The 12,624-nt window shown below is 55.9% G+C and overlaps 1 protein-coding gene across 2 annotated transcripts; it reads right to left on the reverse strand.

The window, feature by feature from the left end:
* Positions 1–6,458: 6,458 nt before the first annotated feature.
* PIM1 (Pim-1 proto-oncogene, serine/threonine kinase) lies at positions 6,459–10,137 on the reverse strand. Of its 2 annotated transcripts, XM_054648635.2 has the most exons (6): positions 9,896–10,131; positions 9,699–9,805; positions 9,542–9,592; positions 8,862–9,228; positions 8,069–8,245; positions 6,459–7,856 (listed from the first exon to the last, which is right to left on the reverse strand). In XM_054648635.2, the coding sequence occupies exons 1-6, from the start codon at positions 9,975–9,977 to the stop codon at positions 7,705–7,707; spliced, it is 936 nt and encodes a 311-aa protein (XP_054504610.1). In that variant the 5' UTR covers positions 9,978–10,131; the 3' UTR covers positions 6,459–7,704. The 2 variants fall into 2 exon arrangements, with proteins under 2 accessions (XP_054504610.1, XP_054504609.1); XM_054648634.2 differs by having other exon boundaries at positions 9,699–10,137.
* Positions 10,138–12,624: the final 2,487 nt, after the last annotated feature.

Genomic DNA, 12,624 nt, shown 5'->3' on the forward strand with positions numbered 1-12,624 from the left:
ACCTGGACTGTCCATAACTCTTTGTTTTTATTGTCTCACATTGTCCTAAATCCTAATTGTCCAAATTTTTGTTACTGTAATTATATTACTTTTTAATAACCATTTTATTACTATTAAAAATTTATTACTATGAAAGAAACCCATTGCTTTTACAGACAGTTACAGTACAGGTGGACCTTAATTGGTCCTCCAGTCCAAACATATCACCACTGATTAATTCAGAAACCACCCTTTAGTGAACAAATCTCCACAACACATTCCACATGTTCACAATAAAGGTGCAGCAAGTGAAGATAAGAATTGTTTCTCATTCTTTTCTCTGATTTTCTCACAGCCTTTCCCCAGGACAATGCTTGTGACAGTTGTGTGTTTCTCTCTGTGGCCAGAGAGCTGCTGCAGGACACCCAGGGACCTGAGTGGCTGTGGTAGCAGTGTGTTGGTTTTCCCAGCTTTTATAGAGATGAGGTAACTGAGAGTTGTTTTAAAATATTTAATTCCATTATTAATCTCGATGGAGGGTAAAATTCAACACCGTTCCATCAGAAGCCAGCCCATTTCCTGGTTACAATTCCTTGTAAATGTTTATATTCCTTATAAATGTTTTTTCAGCCTATTAACTTTTGCCACACAATGCTGCTATTACTTCTAACACCAATCACCTGTATTTTTACCCCAAGTGGTTTTGTTGCAATGCATCTTTTATAGTTCTAACTCTATAAAATATCTGGTCTTTTTGCAAAGCCATGTTTTGAAACTCATTGAAACTTGTTTCTAGTTCAATCTCTCTCTCTCAGCAATGTCATCTCTATTCCATGGCCTTCCTAAGCCAGCACACCTTATCTCAGTGTTTGCATACAAATGTACAAGACTATGTGAGCTTTTTAAGTTTTATAAGACTAAATTTCTAAATTTGGAGAATTCTTTACAGATCCATTTCTCACAGCAGTGGGAGTGGATCTGCTCTGGGGGACTGTGCCCCCACGTTCCTGTGGGCCTGGCATCCCTGGGCTGCCCTGGGGCAGGACCTGCTGCCTTCTCTCCAGCCCCTGAGTCATGGTTACAAACTCTGGGGTGTGAAATGGGGCTGGAAAAGGGCAATGCAGCCCTGGGGAGGGCCAGGAAAAACCCACCCACGAGTGGGGAAAAACCTGTGTTTATCCTTCACTGGCCAAAACCCCCAGTTGTGAGCCAGGGCAAACGAGGGGAGAGGAGCAACCAAGCCCTTTGTGCCTGCAAATAAAACCAGACAGAGCCCAGGTTCTGAAGCCGCCTCTGCTGCCCTTTCAAAGTTGTTTTTTCACACTGGCTCCATCTCAGCCCCCAGCAGAGGCAGTGCAGGTGCTGGAGGCTGTCGGCAGAGCCAGGAGCTCCTGTTTCACAACATCCATCTCCTGCCAAACCTGGCAGGGGATGGAGAATTAATCCCATCGCTCCCAGCCAAGGAGGAGCCTCCGGAGCATGGTGGCCTCACCTGCACTTTGGGTCTGGAGGAATGTGCCACAGCTAAATTCAACCACGGAATTATTTAGGCTGGAAAAGACCTCTGAGATCACCCACTCCAAGCTTTGACTGTTCCCCACCTCGACAGCCAGACCAGAGCACTGAGTGCAGTCCTTTCTTGAACACAAAGTTCACCTTTGTGAACTTAGGCTGACTAAGCCCTAGGGAAGAAGGAACCTTTCAGGACACGGGAGGGCTAGAAGCACTCAAAAAAAGGGAAGAAATATTCAAAAGGAAGGGATTTTCTGCACAGCCGCCGGAGCTGACAGCAGAGGGCGGGCCGGGCTCGTTGCGATGTCTCGGCACCTGCCGGCTCTCCCCGAGCCGGCGCTCTCTGCCCTTTCCCTCTCCATCACCCGCTCCCAGGGTACGGGAGATATTTCGGGGGGCAGAGCGAGCCCTGGTTCTCTGACAACGAGCCCAGCACCTTTCGATTCTGAACGAGAATGAAACTCGAGAGAGAAGAATCGGTTCCTTTTCCCATCCCGAGGCTGAAGCGGAGAAAGGAAACTTCAGAGCTGGCAAAAATATCACATTTGAGGGTACCCAGCTGCGGGGAGAGCGCTGCCCTCCTGGCCGGAGGGGCTGGGTTGGAAAGCGAAGTTTCCAGGAAGGAGCTGGCTGGAAACGCCGCTCCTTCCAGGCGGAGTTCAAAACCCCAGGGATATTTATCACATATTACACATCCAACAATGTTATCACAAATCCCCTCGTCCCGTAAATCGGCTGCAAACTCTGGGAAATGGGATCCATTCCCCGCGGGAGCTGAGCACGGACAGTCTGTCCATCTGTCCGGGGGTCACTTTTAGCATCTGTGAATCGCTGCAGAGCTCCTCTGGGTCCTGCCGTCCCCTCCCTGCGGGCAGCCTGGGCTGGATTTGCTGTTCCTCCCCAGCTTGAGGGCCCGATGCTTCCTGGAGTTTCCCCTCCCGCTTTTCCCCAGCAATTCACACATCTTCTCCTGCTCCACGTATTTATTGGCTTTATCAAGGTTTTGTTTGGAAACACCCTGCTAGGGCAACAGAGGAGTGACCCCTCCGCCCTGGCGAGGGTGGGGGGCTCATTGTCTGCTCTGCCCACATCCTGCTCGCTCCCCAAAGGCGAGAAACTCACCCGGAGGGTGAAATCCAAGTCCTTGGCACTCACAGTTGCACCTTGATTATGTCAGGCAGGCGTTGATTAATGAAGACAAGAACCAAATTGGGCCAAATGGAGCCAAATCTGTGTGCTTTGGATGAGGGGGGGGGGGGGATGTACACACAGCTGGGCACCCTGAGAGTGTGGGCATCCTACAGGGAGCAATCTGCTCCACGGAGTAACCTGGCACCGAGCCTGGGGCTGCCACGGCACACCTGGCAGAGCACGGCTGCATTCCCCTGGGGCTGCTTCTGATGCTGAGGGCCCCAGCCCTGCCTGCCCATTTCAGGGAAAGAGATTGAGAATTTTGGGTGACCTGAAGTGACATTTTGCCGCTTGTGTTTCTCTCACAGCTTTCTCAGCAGGTGAGATCTCCATCCTGACACCCTCTCGCCCCTCGTATTCACACACGCGCCTCTGTGGTATTTGAGGGCCACTGAAGTGGCTGTTGCAGTTTGTAACAGGAGATGTTGTTTCATTTTTGGGGTTGCTTAACCCCCTCCTAACTGTAATAAACCCAGTGAGTAAGGACACAAAAATATTGCCCTGGAGGTAGGGGACCAAAAGCTTGGACAGGGATGAAAGAAACACTCCCATTACAGCTTTCAAAATATGTTTCTCTAGCTGAAGCTGCTAAATTTGACTCAACTTTACACGCTGGAAAGGTTTTGCGGTTGGTTTGGGGTTTTTTATGGTGAATAAGTGTTTTTTCCTCTTTAAAACCCCCACCAACTCACAGGCTGAGTGATGCAGTTTCGATGTGTCACGGAGGCAGGGTTTGCACAGCTCTGCTCTTGGCAGAGTCACTGTAAACCCCAAAACATGAGATTCTGGTCTTGAGTGGGGCTCCAGGTGCCTGAAACCAGCACCTGGCCCCCCTGGCTGTCCCAGCAGGCTGGGGGTGTCACAGGAGGGCTGGGAAGGGACAAGTTTCAGCCTGGTTTCACACTGAGAGGGGGCAGGGCTTTGGTGTGAGCTCCTGCAGGATTCAATCCCCTGCCCAGGGGACGTGGGGACACCAGGGGATTAAAGCTGGGAGCTCCTGCTGCAAATCTGAGCCTGAGGAAAGAGGGCAGGGGAAAGGAGGTGAGCCCAGGCTCCACCACAAAAGATGTCCAGCGAGTTGGGTCGCTGTGCCTCAGTTTCCCCACATGGAGATGATGCTATTGCCACACAGGCCGCTGGCAAAGCACTCAGAGACTGATTTCCACAAGGGTTCATTCCCGGGGAGCTGGAGCCCTGGGACATGGTTTGCTGATAATTCACCTCGACCTAAGACCTCAGGCAGGAGTTGAAAATAGCTCCTGTGACTCACTGTGCCAAGAAGGCCAAAGGGTTTGAGACAGTGCCTCGGGGACACCTGGATGTTTTCCTTAGGATAGGGAGGTGGTGAGGTGCCACCTCCAAGTTTCTGGCTCTTCAGGTCCCTGTGGTGAGCCTGGGCCCTGCTCCCCAGGTGATTTTCTCCTTGGTGCTCATCTGCCTTTCTCCAGCCGTGGCAGAAGTTTGGCTGTTGCTCATCTCCCATTCCCAGAAAGGGATGTGTAAAACATAAATGTCCCTTTTGCTGCAGCTCCAGGCTCCCCTGGCTGGTCCTTCCTGCATCACCAAGCACCTTAGGTGGGGATGGATGTCTGCAGAAAGGCACAGGTGTGATGAGTGCTGGCCCTTTGAAAGATCTCAGTCATCTGTGGGATCCCAGTGCTCCCAGAACTGGAGTTCCAAGAGTCTGAAATCTCCTCCTGGTCCTGCTTCATTGTTTTTTTCCCAATGTCTGCATTGTGGGTGCTTCACCTGTTTACACAGGGGAGCAAGAAAAATTTGTGAAAGGGAGATGGGAGAGCAGTGCTGCTTCTGAGTCACCTCCCAATGGATAACTCCTGTGTTTTCATCCCTTCCTGTCATATCTGATGGCTCCAAAGTGCAGGAAATATCCCCTCAGTGAGGAAAAATGAGGGGTAAAAAGGGCTTTTCTTTCCCCCAGACCCTGAGTGCAATGGTGATGGGCAGCCTGGAGGGGAGAACAGGTAACTGATGCTGAAACTGCCCATCTTTGCTCTCCCATCACATCTGCCACGATCCTTTCCCCGTGGCAGAGACCTGGGGTGTGAATCTGGTGGCTCTTGTCCTTGTGCAGGTGTTACTGCTCAGGAAGGCTGGTGCTCAGGGAATCAAACATGCACTGATCCTTTCCCTGAGAGGCTTGGGACACAAACCTGGTGGCACTTACACTTGTGCATGCATTGCTGCTCAGCACTGATGGTGCACTGGGGATCACACACACACCAGTCCAACACTCCTCAGACAGGACAGTCCCTGGCCCGGCGGGATCTCGGGGACACTCTGGCTCTGTCCTGTGCCTGCAGCAAGAGCCTGGGGGTGACAAAATCACCAGCCACAGGCGGAAGCCAAGGGACTATCAGCAGCCAGCTCCACATGGGACCTGCTGCGTTTTCTAAGAAACACCGCAACAGTCGCGAGCGCTTACGGAAAGGGTGGGCCCGGCTGCAGCGGGGCTGTGATAGTGCTCGGCTGTGCCAGGGGCACGGTGCCCACACAAAGGGCTCCAAGGGGTAGCTGGAGGTGTGGTGGGCATGTTTGTGTTCGTGTAAGAGCAGCTTCCTGGACGGTCTTGAGTGGAAAAGAGAGAGAGGAGGGTAGATCTAAACCGCATCTCAAAATAGGCCTAAACTTTGACGGTGTTTGGAGCTGTGCTTCCTGCTTCGAGCAGCCTCAAGGAGATGAAAGATGCAGCTGAGTGAAATAGGAAAAAAAAAAATAAAACAAGAAATAAAGAAAAAAGCAAAACAAACAAACCAACTTAACACTTTCTTCACTGAGGCAGAGACATAGACATGATAGCAGGTCACTCCATGAGGCTGGGATGTGGCTCCAGGACCCCCCATTCCCTCCTGGCAGGTTCATGGTTTGGAAAGCAGGACAGGAGAGCCTGGGGTGAGCTGGGGAAGGGACTGCTCACTAGACATGGAGATATTAAGGAAAAGCCCTGGAGTAAGCCAAGGAAAGAAGGGTCCTGTTGTGTCAGATCTGGCCTGGGGACTTGCAAAGTCACCTCTAGAAAGGGAAATCTGCCCCTTCTCTGGAGCTGACACAGCCCTGTGCACGCAGGAGCAGCTGCTCCAGGTCACACAGAAACAGGCCTCCAAAATTCAACACATGTAAACTAATTTAAAAAAAAACCCAAACCAAGATAAGAAGACACACAAACAAACATCCCTGAAGTGCCACAGAGCTGGAAATGGGGTTTGACAGTTTGGAGGGTAAAAAACTCGACCGCTGCTGACTGATAGCGACCGACTTCTTGTAATCCTCAGATCAGCTTCCTCTGCTGTGCTGCGTTGGCCGGGCTGGAGGTGGGGACAGCCCGCTGGCAGCTTCCTGCACCCACCAGCCCCGGCGTGCAACACCAACAGAGCCGGAGCAACAGGATCTGCCTCACCAAAATTGAATTTGGCTGACAACATCCGGCGTTTCGTAAGGGCGCTTTGATGTTTGTTTACTGCCAGCTCCAGCACATGCTCCGCACCAGCCCGCGGATGAATGGGAGAAAAGGGCTCAGCACCTCTTTGATCTCTCCCAGAAGAGCTGCCAGGAGCAGGCAGCTCTGGAAACACCCCATGGAGGGATGGATCCAGCTGTGCCCGTGGTGCTTTTGACTGGCTGGTCCCAGTTTGTGCTGGGATCTTTGGAGTCAAGTGTGGCTAGAGACAAGGTCCCTGGAGTAGCCATGGTGTGGTCACTGGTGCCCCACAACTCACAGCATATCCTCCATCCCACCCCACAACAAAGGAATGTCTCCATCACAGCAAGTGTTTTGTTTTTATTTAAAACCGCATAAAAAAAATAAGATTTCTCAATTCCCCTGTACAATATTAACTATTAACAAAACCCACCAGCTACACACGTGGTTACAGGTACAGACTGGACAGTGCAGACAGCCTGGGCCAGCCCCCCCCCCCCCCTCCCCAGCCCCAAAACCAAGACACCCGTGGAAAAAACCCAAATTCATCTGCAAACTGAGATCTGCACGTGGCAAGGAAAGAACAGCACCCAGAACTATGTACACAGACAGCTGGGGAGAAGCTGCCACCCCACACCTCCACCAGACACCCAATGGAAACACGATGGGCCCAGGGATGGACACAGGACAGAAACAGAGGGAAGACCCAAATGGAAAACCGGGGGATCAGCAGCTGTAGAAGCAAGGCATGGGCTGGAAACCCACATGAATTATAAATAAATAAATAAGTTATCCTAGTGGCTAGAACTCTTCCTTTAAAAAACAAAACAAACAACAAATTTATGAAAATAAATTAAAAACAAAAACTGGAAATGAGAAAAAAGGCAAAATGTTATCACTATTCACAACTGTACATCAAGCTTTGCTCCTGTAGAACTATGTACACATTTACAGCTGTTGGTTTGCATTGTTTGTGCATTCGTGAGGGCACAGAGAAGCAAAGAACCCCAGAAAACCCGTGTGGGATGGAGGCACAGGAGGCGAGGCATAACCCACTTGGTTCCCAAGCATCTTCTGACCAATTTCCTTTTTGAAAAAGAAAAAGGAACTATAGGCTCAGGCGAGTCTCAGAAAAGCAGCACTGTAGGAAAAGTCAAGTCTTTCCTCCAGCACGGCTCAGATCAAACAGAAGGCACACAAGCATGGGGACAGGGAGAAGGGACAGTGAGAAGGGACAGCCACTTGGCCACAGGCCTTGCCCTCCCCACAGTTTTCCCCTGTTGAAGCTTTTCTTGCAGTCAGGTCATCCAATTCAGCAGGTCAAGATGACACTTGAGAGCCTCCAAAACCAGTCCAAAAAAAATTACTGGTAAAGTCTCAGAAGAGACAAAGTTCAGATGGAGTCCAGGACAGCTGGCTTGGATGGTGGCTACCAAAACTTGGAAGAGCAGGTCCCCAGCGCAGCTCCAGGGCAGGATGTGCACATTCCCATCTGAGAACATCTGAGGATCCCTGCTCAGTGTTATGGTCAAGATGAAAAAGTCTGGTTTTCTTTGCTTCTTATGACCAGGAGCTGCATGGAGCTGTTACTTGTCAGGCTCCTGGATCAAACTGTGCAGGTGGATCTCAGCTGGTTCCAGGTGAATGTCCTGCAGCCAAGAATGGTTGAAAATGTCTTCCAAGGACGGCCTGTCTGAGGGGCGCATGGACAAGCACCACTTGATGAGGTGTTGGCACTCTGGGGAGAGAAAGCAGCAAGCAGTGGTCAGTCAGAGCAGGCTCCTGTCCACCCTGTGCCACCATCTGAGCTGTACCCAGCCTCCCCATCCACCCTCTGCTTGGGAGGAGAGCAGCATGGCAGCACATGTGCCACCTCCTGCAGATGAAGCCGCTGCAGAGCTCCCTGGGAGCTGCTGCCTCCCCCAGGCACGTCCCAAGCCGGGTACCCACCGAGAGAGATGCGCCGTCGGAAGAAGAGCTGGCCCCGGATGATGTCCTCGTCCTGCTCGAAGGGGACGTCCCCACACACCATGTTGTAGAGCAGGACACCCAGGGACCAGATGGTGGCTGAGTGGCCGTGGTAGCGGTGGAAGCGGATCCACTCCGGGGGACTGTACACCCGCGTTCCTGCGGGGCACAGCAGCTCATCAGCCCCTCGTCAGAGCATCCCTGGGCGCCGCTGGCACCCGCCGTGACCCGCCCGCCTTCCCGCCAGCACGTGACTCTTGTTTACAAACTTTGGGTTGTAAAAGGAAGGCGCGGGTGCCAGAAGAGGGCAGCAGGGCCCGGGAAAGGCCCGGCCGTTACATGCGAGGAAAAAACCCACCTACGGGTGGGGAAAAAAACACGCCTTTCCAACCCCCCCCCGCAATGGTAAAAAAAAAATAAAATTTAAATTATAAACCAAGGCAAACAAGGGGAGAGGAGCAGCCCCAGCCCTTCCGCACCTGCAAACTAAACCGGCCGGTGCTCGGGTTTTGCAAACCCCCCCTTCTGCTCCCCCCTCCCCAGGGTGTTTTTGTCACGCTGGCTTCCCCCGCCCCAGCCCGAGCCAGCCCGGGTGACGGAGGCTGTCAGCAGGGCCAGGAGCCGGCTCCCGTTTCACAACATCCTCCCCGTGCCAAACAGAACTTGGCAGCGGCTGCAAAATTCATGCCGGCCCCCTCCGGCACGGGGAAACCTCCGGAGCCCGGCCCGGCCGCGCAACGCCCGGCACCGGGAATGCACCCGGCTGCGGGCTCACCGTCAAACTGCGTGTAGAGCGTGTCCTTGAGGAAGGTGCCGGAGCCGAAGTCGATGAGCTTGAGCTCGCCCGTGGCCAGGTCGAGCAGGATGTTCTCGTCCTTGATGTCGCGGTGCAGGACGCCGCAGTTGTTGCAGTGCCGCACGGCCTCCAGCACCTGGCGGAACAGCCCCCGCGCCATCTCCTCCGGCAGGAACCCCCGCTCCGTGATGAAGTCAAAGAGGTCCTGCGACGGCTCCGGACGCTCCATCACCACCACGAAGCTGTCCGGGAGCTCGAACCAGTCCAGGAGCTGGATGACGCCGTGGAAGCCGGAGCCCACCTTGTTCAGGAGCACGATCTCCAGAGGGACACGGCTGCCGCCGGGCTGCGGGGGCACCACGCTGCCATCAGCGGGGCTGAGCCACCCCCGCCCGCGGCAAGCCCTGGCGTTCCCCTGCCCGCACCCACTGATCCGGGGGATGCTCCGGTGTCTCCCTACCCGCTCCCATCGGTGCTGGGCATCCCGGTGTTTTCCTGCTCGCCCCCATCGGCGCTAGGCATTCCCCGGCCCGGGATGCTCCGCGTCCCCCGGTGACCCCACACCCGCTCCCCCCGCGCCGTCCCGGTTTCCACCCTCCCGCGTCTCTGCTCATCCCCGCCCGTCACGCTGGGTTCTCCCGCTGGCCTCGCTCACTCACCAGCTCGCCCCACTGCGAGATGCGGTCCCGGGCCACGCGTTTAATCGCCACCTGCGAGCCAAGGGGAGCGGCGGGATGAGCTCGGCGCCGGGATGAGCTCGGCGCCCGCCCCGCCGAGCCCCCTCCCGCTCCGCCCGCCGCCGGCCCCGCCACTTACCGGGGCGCCGTCCGAGAGGCGGATCCCCGAGTAAACGCTGCCGAAGCCGCCGCTCCCCAGCAACGGGCCCACCCGGTACAGCTTCTCCAGCGGCTCCTTCTCCTTCCCTGTGGACGAGACCCGCCCGTCAGCGCTCCGCCCGCTGCCCCGGCCGGTCCCGAGCCGGGACGGGCACCCCCACACCGGCCGTCCCGGACCTGGCTGTATCTTGGCGGGGTGCAGCTCGCCGGCGGTCCCGGAGCGGAGGTGCGCCAGCGAGGTGATTTTGGAGAGCAGCATGCCGGCGGCGGGGCCGGTGGCGGTGGCGGGGCCGGTGGCGGCACCTGCGGCTCGGCGCCGGGCAGGGCTGTGAGGGGGGTGAGGGGAGGGCAGGGCAGGGCGGGCTGCGGGCGCGAGCGGCCGCTCCGCGCGAGGCCCGGCCGCGTGTGGCGCGCGGCCCCTGCCGGCCCCGCGAGCCGCAGGGGCCGGGGGCGGGGCCGCACGCCCCGAGGGGCGGGGCTGCGCATCGGAGCCACGCCCCTCTAACGCCCGGCGGCCAATGGGGAGCGGGCGCGGCGGCGGCGCGCGCGGGCCGCGCTGCCCGGGCGGCCCCGCGCGGTCACGGGGCCGCGCCCCGGCCACGCCCTCGGCCCCGCCCAGCGGCGCCGGTTCGCGCGCTGCCTTTTCCCGGGAATCGCCGCTTCCCCCGTGCCCGGCGTCCCCCGGGCTCACCCCGCTGTTCCGCTGTTGCTTCATCACGCGCCAACCAGCGCATGAACTTTTCCCCTTTCCAGTAAAAGTGGCCATGTGGCCCTTCCAGCTGGGGACTCTTGACTAATATCGCTGTTTTTTAGGGTTTTTTTACCCCCTCTCCACTCCCCTCCCCACCCGTCTTCTTTTTTCCGCAGAAGTCGCTGGCTGAGATGCCTCCCCGAGTTCCAGAGATAAGATAAATAATTTACTGGATGGAGATCTCTGATTACTCACTCTATTAGCATTTGGAGCAAAGAGCTCCAGCCACTGGGAGCTGTATTCCAGACAAAGCCCATCTGGGCTCCTGCTCCTAAGCAAGACCGAAGAGTTCCTGGCATCCCACACATACTTGTGGGATGAATTGCTTGAAATCGAATGGGGTTTACTGGAAATGCTGGTGACATCCTATCCCCTTTAGTGTTAAGAAAAAGGATTAAATACAACCAAGATGCACCCCCCAAACTGGGGTTTGGAGCTGCGGCCCAGCCCTTGCAGTGGCCGGGAAGGACTCGCCACCACAGCTGCTGCTTTTAGATTTACCCGGAACGTGACACATCCTCTTTCTGGGGCTGAGCCAACCAAAAACTGGAAAATCTACCTTCCGTTTTACCCAGAAAGTGACATTTTTATTTAGGGAAAAGTGTGGAAAATCTGACGCAGCGCCTCCATTCCTCTTTGTTTAAAATATATAATTGTTAAAAAAAATTAATATATTGTTGTTGCAATTCGAGGTGATGCAAGCTGAGAGTGGGGCAGAGGGGCAGGCAGCGCCTTTCTCCTGCCTTATTCCCACCCCGACGCCTGGGCACATTTGGGACAACTGGTTCTGCCAGTCCCTGCTCAGCCGTGGGATGAGGTGACTTAGCATTTGGCCCCGAACTCATTATCAAATTCTTTGCCAGGATGATGAAAGGCACCGAAGGGGACCTGTTGACAAACAGAGCTCGCCGGGCTTTCCCGGGGGCTGCCTGTCCCTGACTCCTCGGCAGAAGCAGCTCTGCCCAAACCTGCTCATTAGCGTCGGAGGGAGCAGCAGCGTGCCTTGCAACCGGGATGAGCTGGGGCCAAAATCATCCTCGTGCATAAACCTGCCCAGCTGCTCCGGCCCGGCACTGAGTCAGCGCCGGCTCCTCCTGCTGGCAGCAGGGCTTGGGTCCCCTTGGGTCGGGGAAACCCCTCCTGGCACAGGGGAGCTCAGGTTTGGGTGCCCGTGGATTGGGGAAATCCCTCCTGGCACAGGGGAGCTCAGGGTTTGGGTCCCTTTGGATCAGGGAACCCTCCTGGCACAGGGGAGCTCAAGGTTGGGTCCTCTTGGATCAAGGAAATCCCTCCTGGCAGAGGGGAGCTCAGGGTTTGGGTCCCCTTGGATCAGGGAACCCCTCCTGGCACAGGGGAGCTCAGGGTTTGGGTCCCCTTGGATCAGGGAACCCCTCCTGGCACAGGGGAGCTCAGTGTTGGGTCCCCTTGGATTTGGGAGCCCCTCCTGCTCCCTGTCCTGGCCACGTGGAGCTGGGAGGCAGCCACACTTCCCAGCCACCTCCATCTCTTTCCAGATCCACCCAGCCAGGTGCATTCCTGTTCCCAAAATGACCCCAAAGCAGGGCTGGGAGTCACCTTTCCTTTCCCCCTCAGCCCATTCCAGACACTCGCCTTTCCCTGCCAGCCCGGGTGAGGCCATGGGGATGTGTCAGAAATTCAAACAAAAACAAAACAAACCCCATCCTGCTGCTCTCACCCACTTTGCCCTCATCCCTGGGGATCTCTTCTCTCCCCATCCCTCTTCCCCTGGAGTGAAAGCCGCCGAGGATGAGGATGGTGGGTGCAGGGCAGCAGCCACATCCCCAAGCACACCCTGCCCTTGCCTGGGCACGGGGATGTCCCGCGGGTCCTCCCCGGGCCAGGGCTGCCCTGTCCATCCTGGAGCATCCCCAATTCCTGCCGTGAGCCCTCGGGGAGCAGTTTGCAGCCCGGAGGAGACTCCACAGGGCTTGCAAGGAGGAAAAACCCAACCAGGGCCATGCCCGGGGAGAAACAGGACCCTGGGGTGGCAGGTCTGGGGGAAGAGGAGCTCCCAGCAGACATCAAAAGATCAGTTCTGAGCCCTGCAAACAATCCCGGCAGCTTTCAGGCTCTTCAGCGGCATTCCAGTCTAACCGGGGCTGCCTTGCATGACAATCAGGCTTAATTACTGCTT

The sequence above is a fragment of the Agelaius phoeniceus genome, chromosome 25 (genome assembly GCF_051311805.1).
Source record: "Agelaius phoeniceus isolate bAgePho1 chromosome 25, bAgePho1.hap1, whole genome shotgun sequence".
Taxonomy (NCBI): domain Eukaryota; kingdom Metazoa; phylum Chordata; class Aves; order Passeriformes; family Icteridae; genus Agelaius; species Agelaius phoeniceus.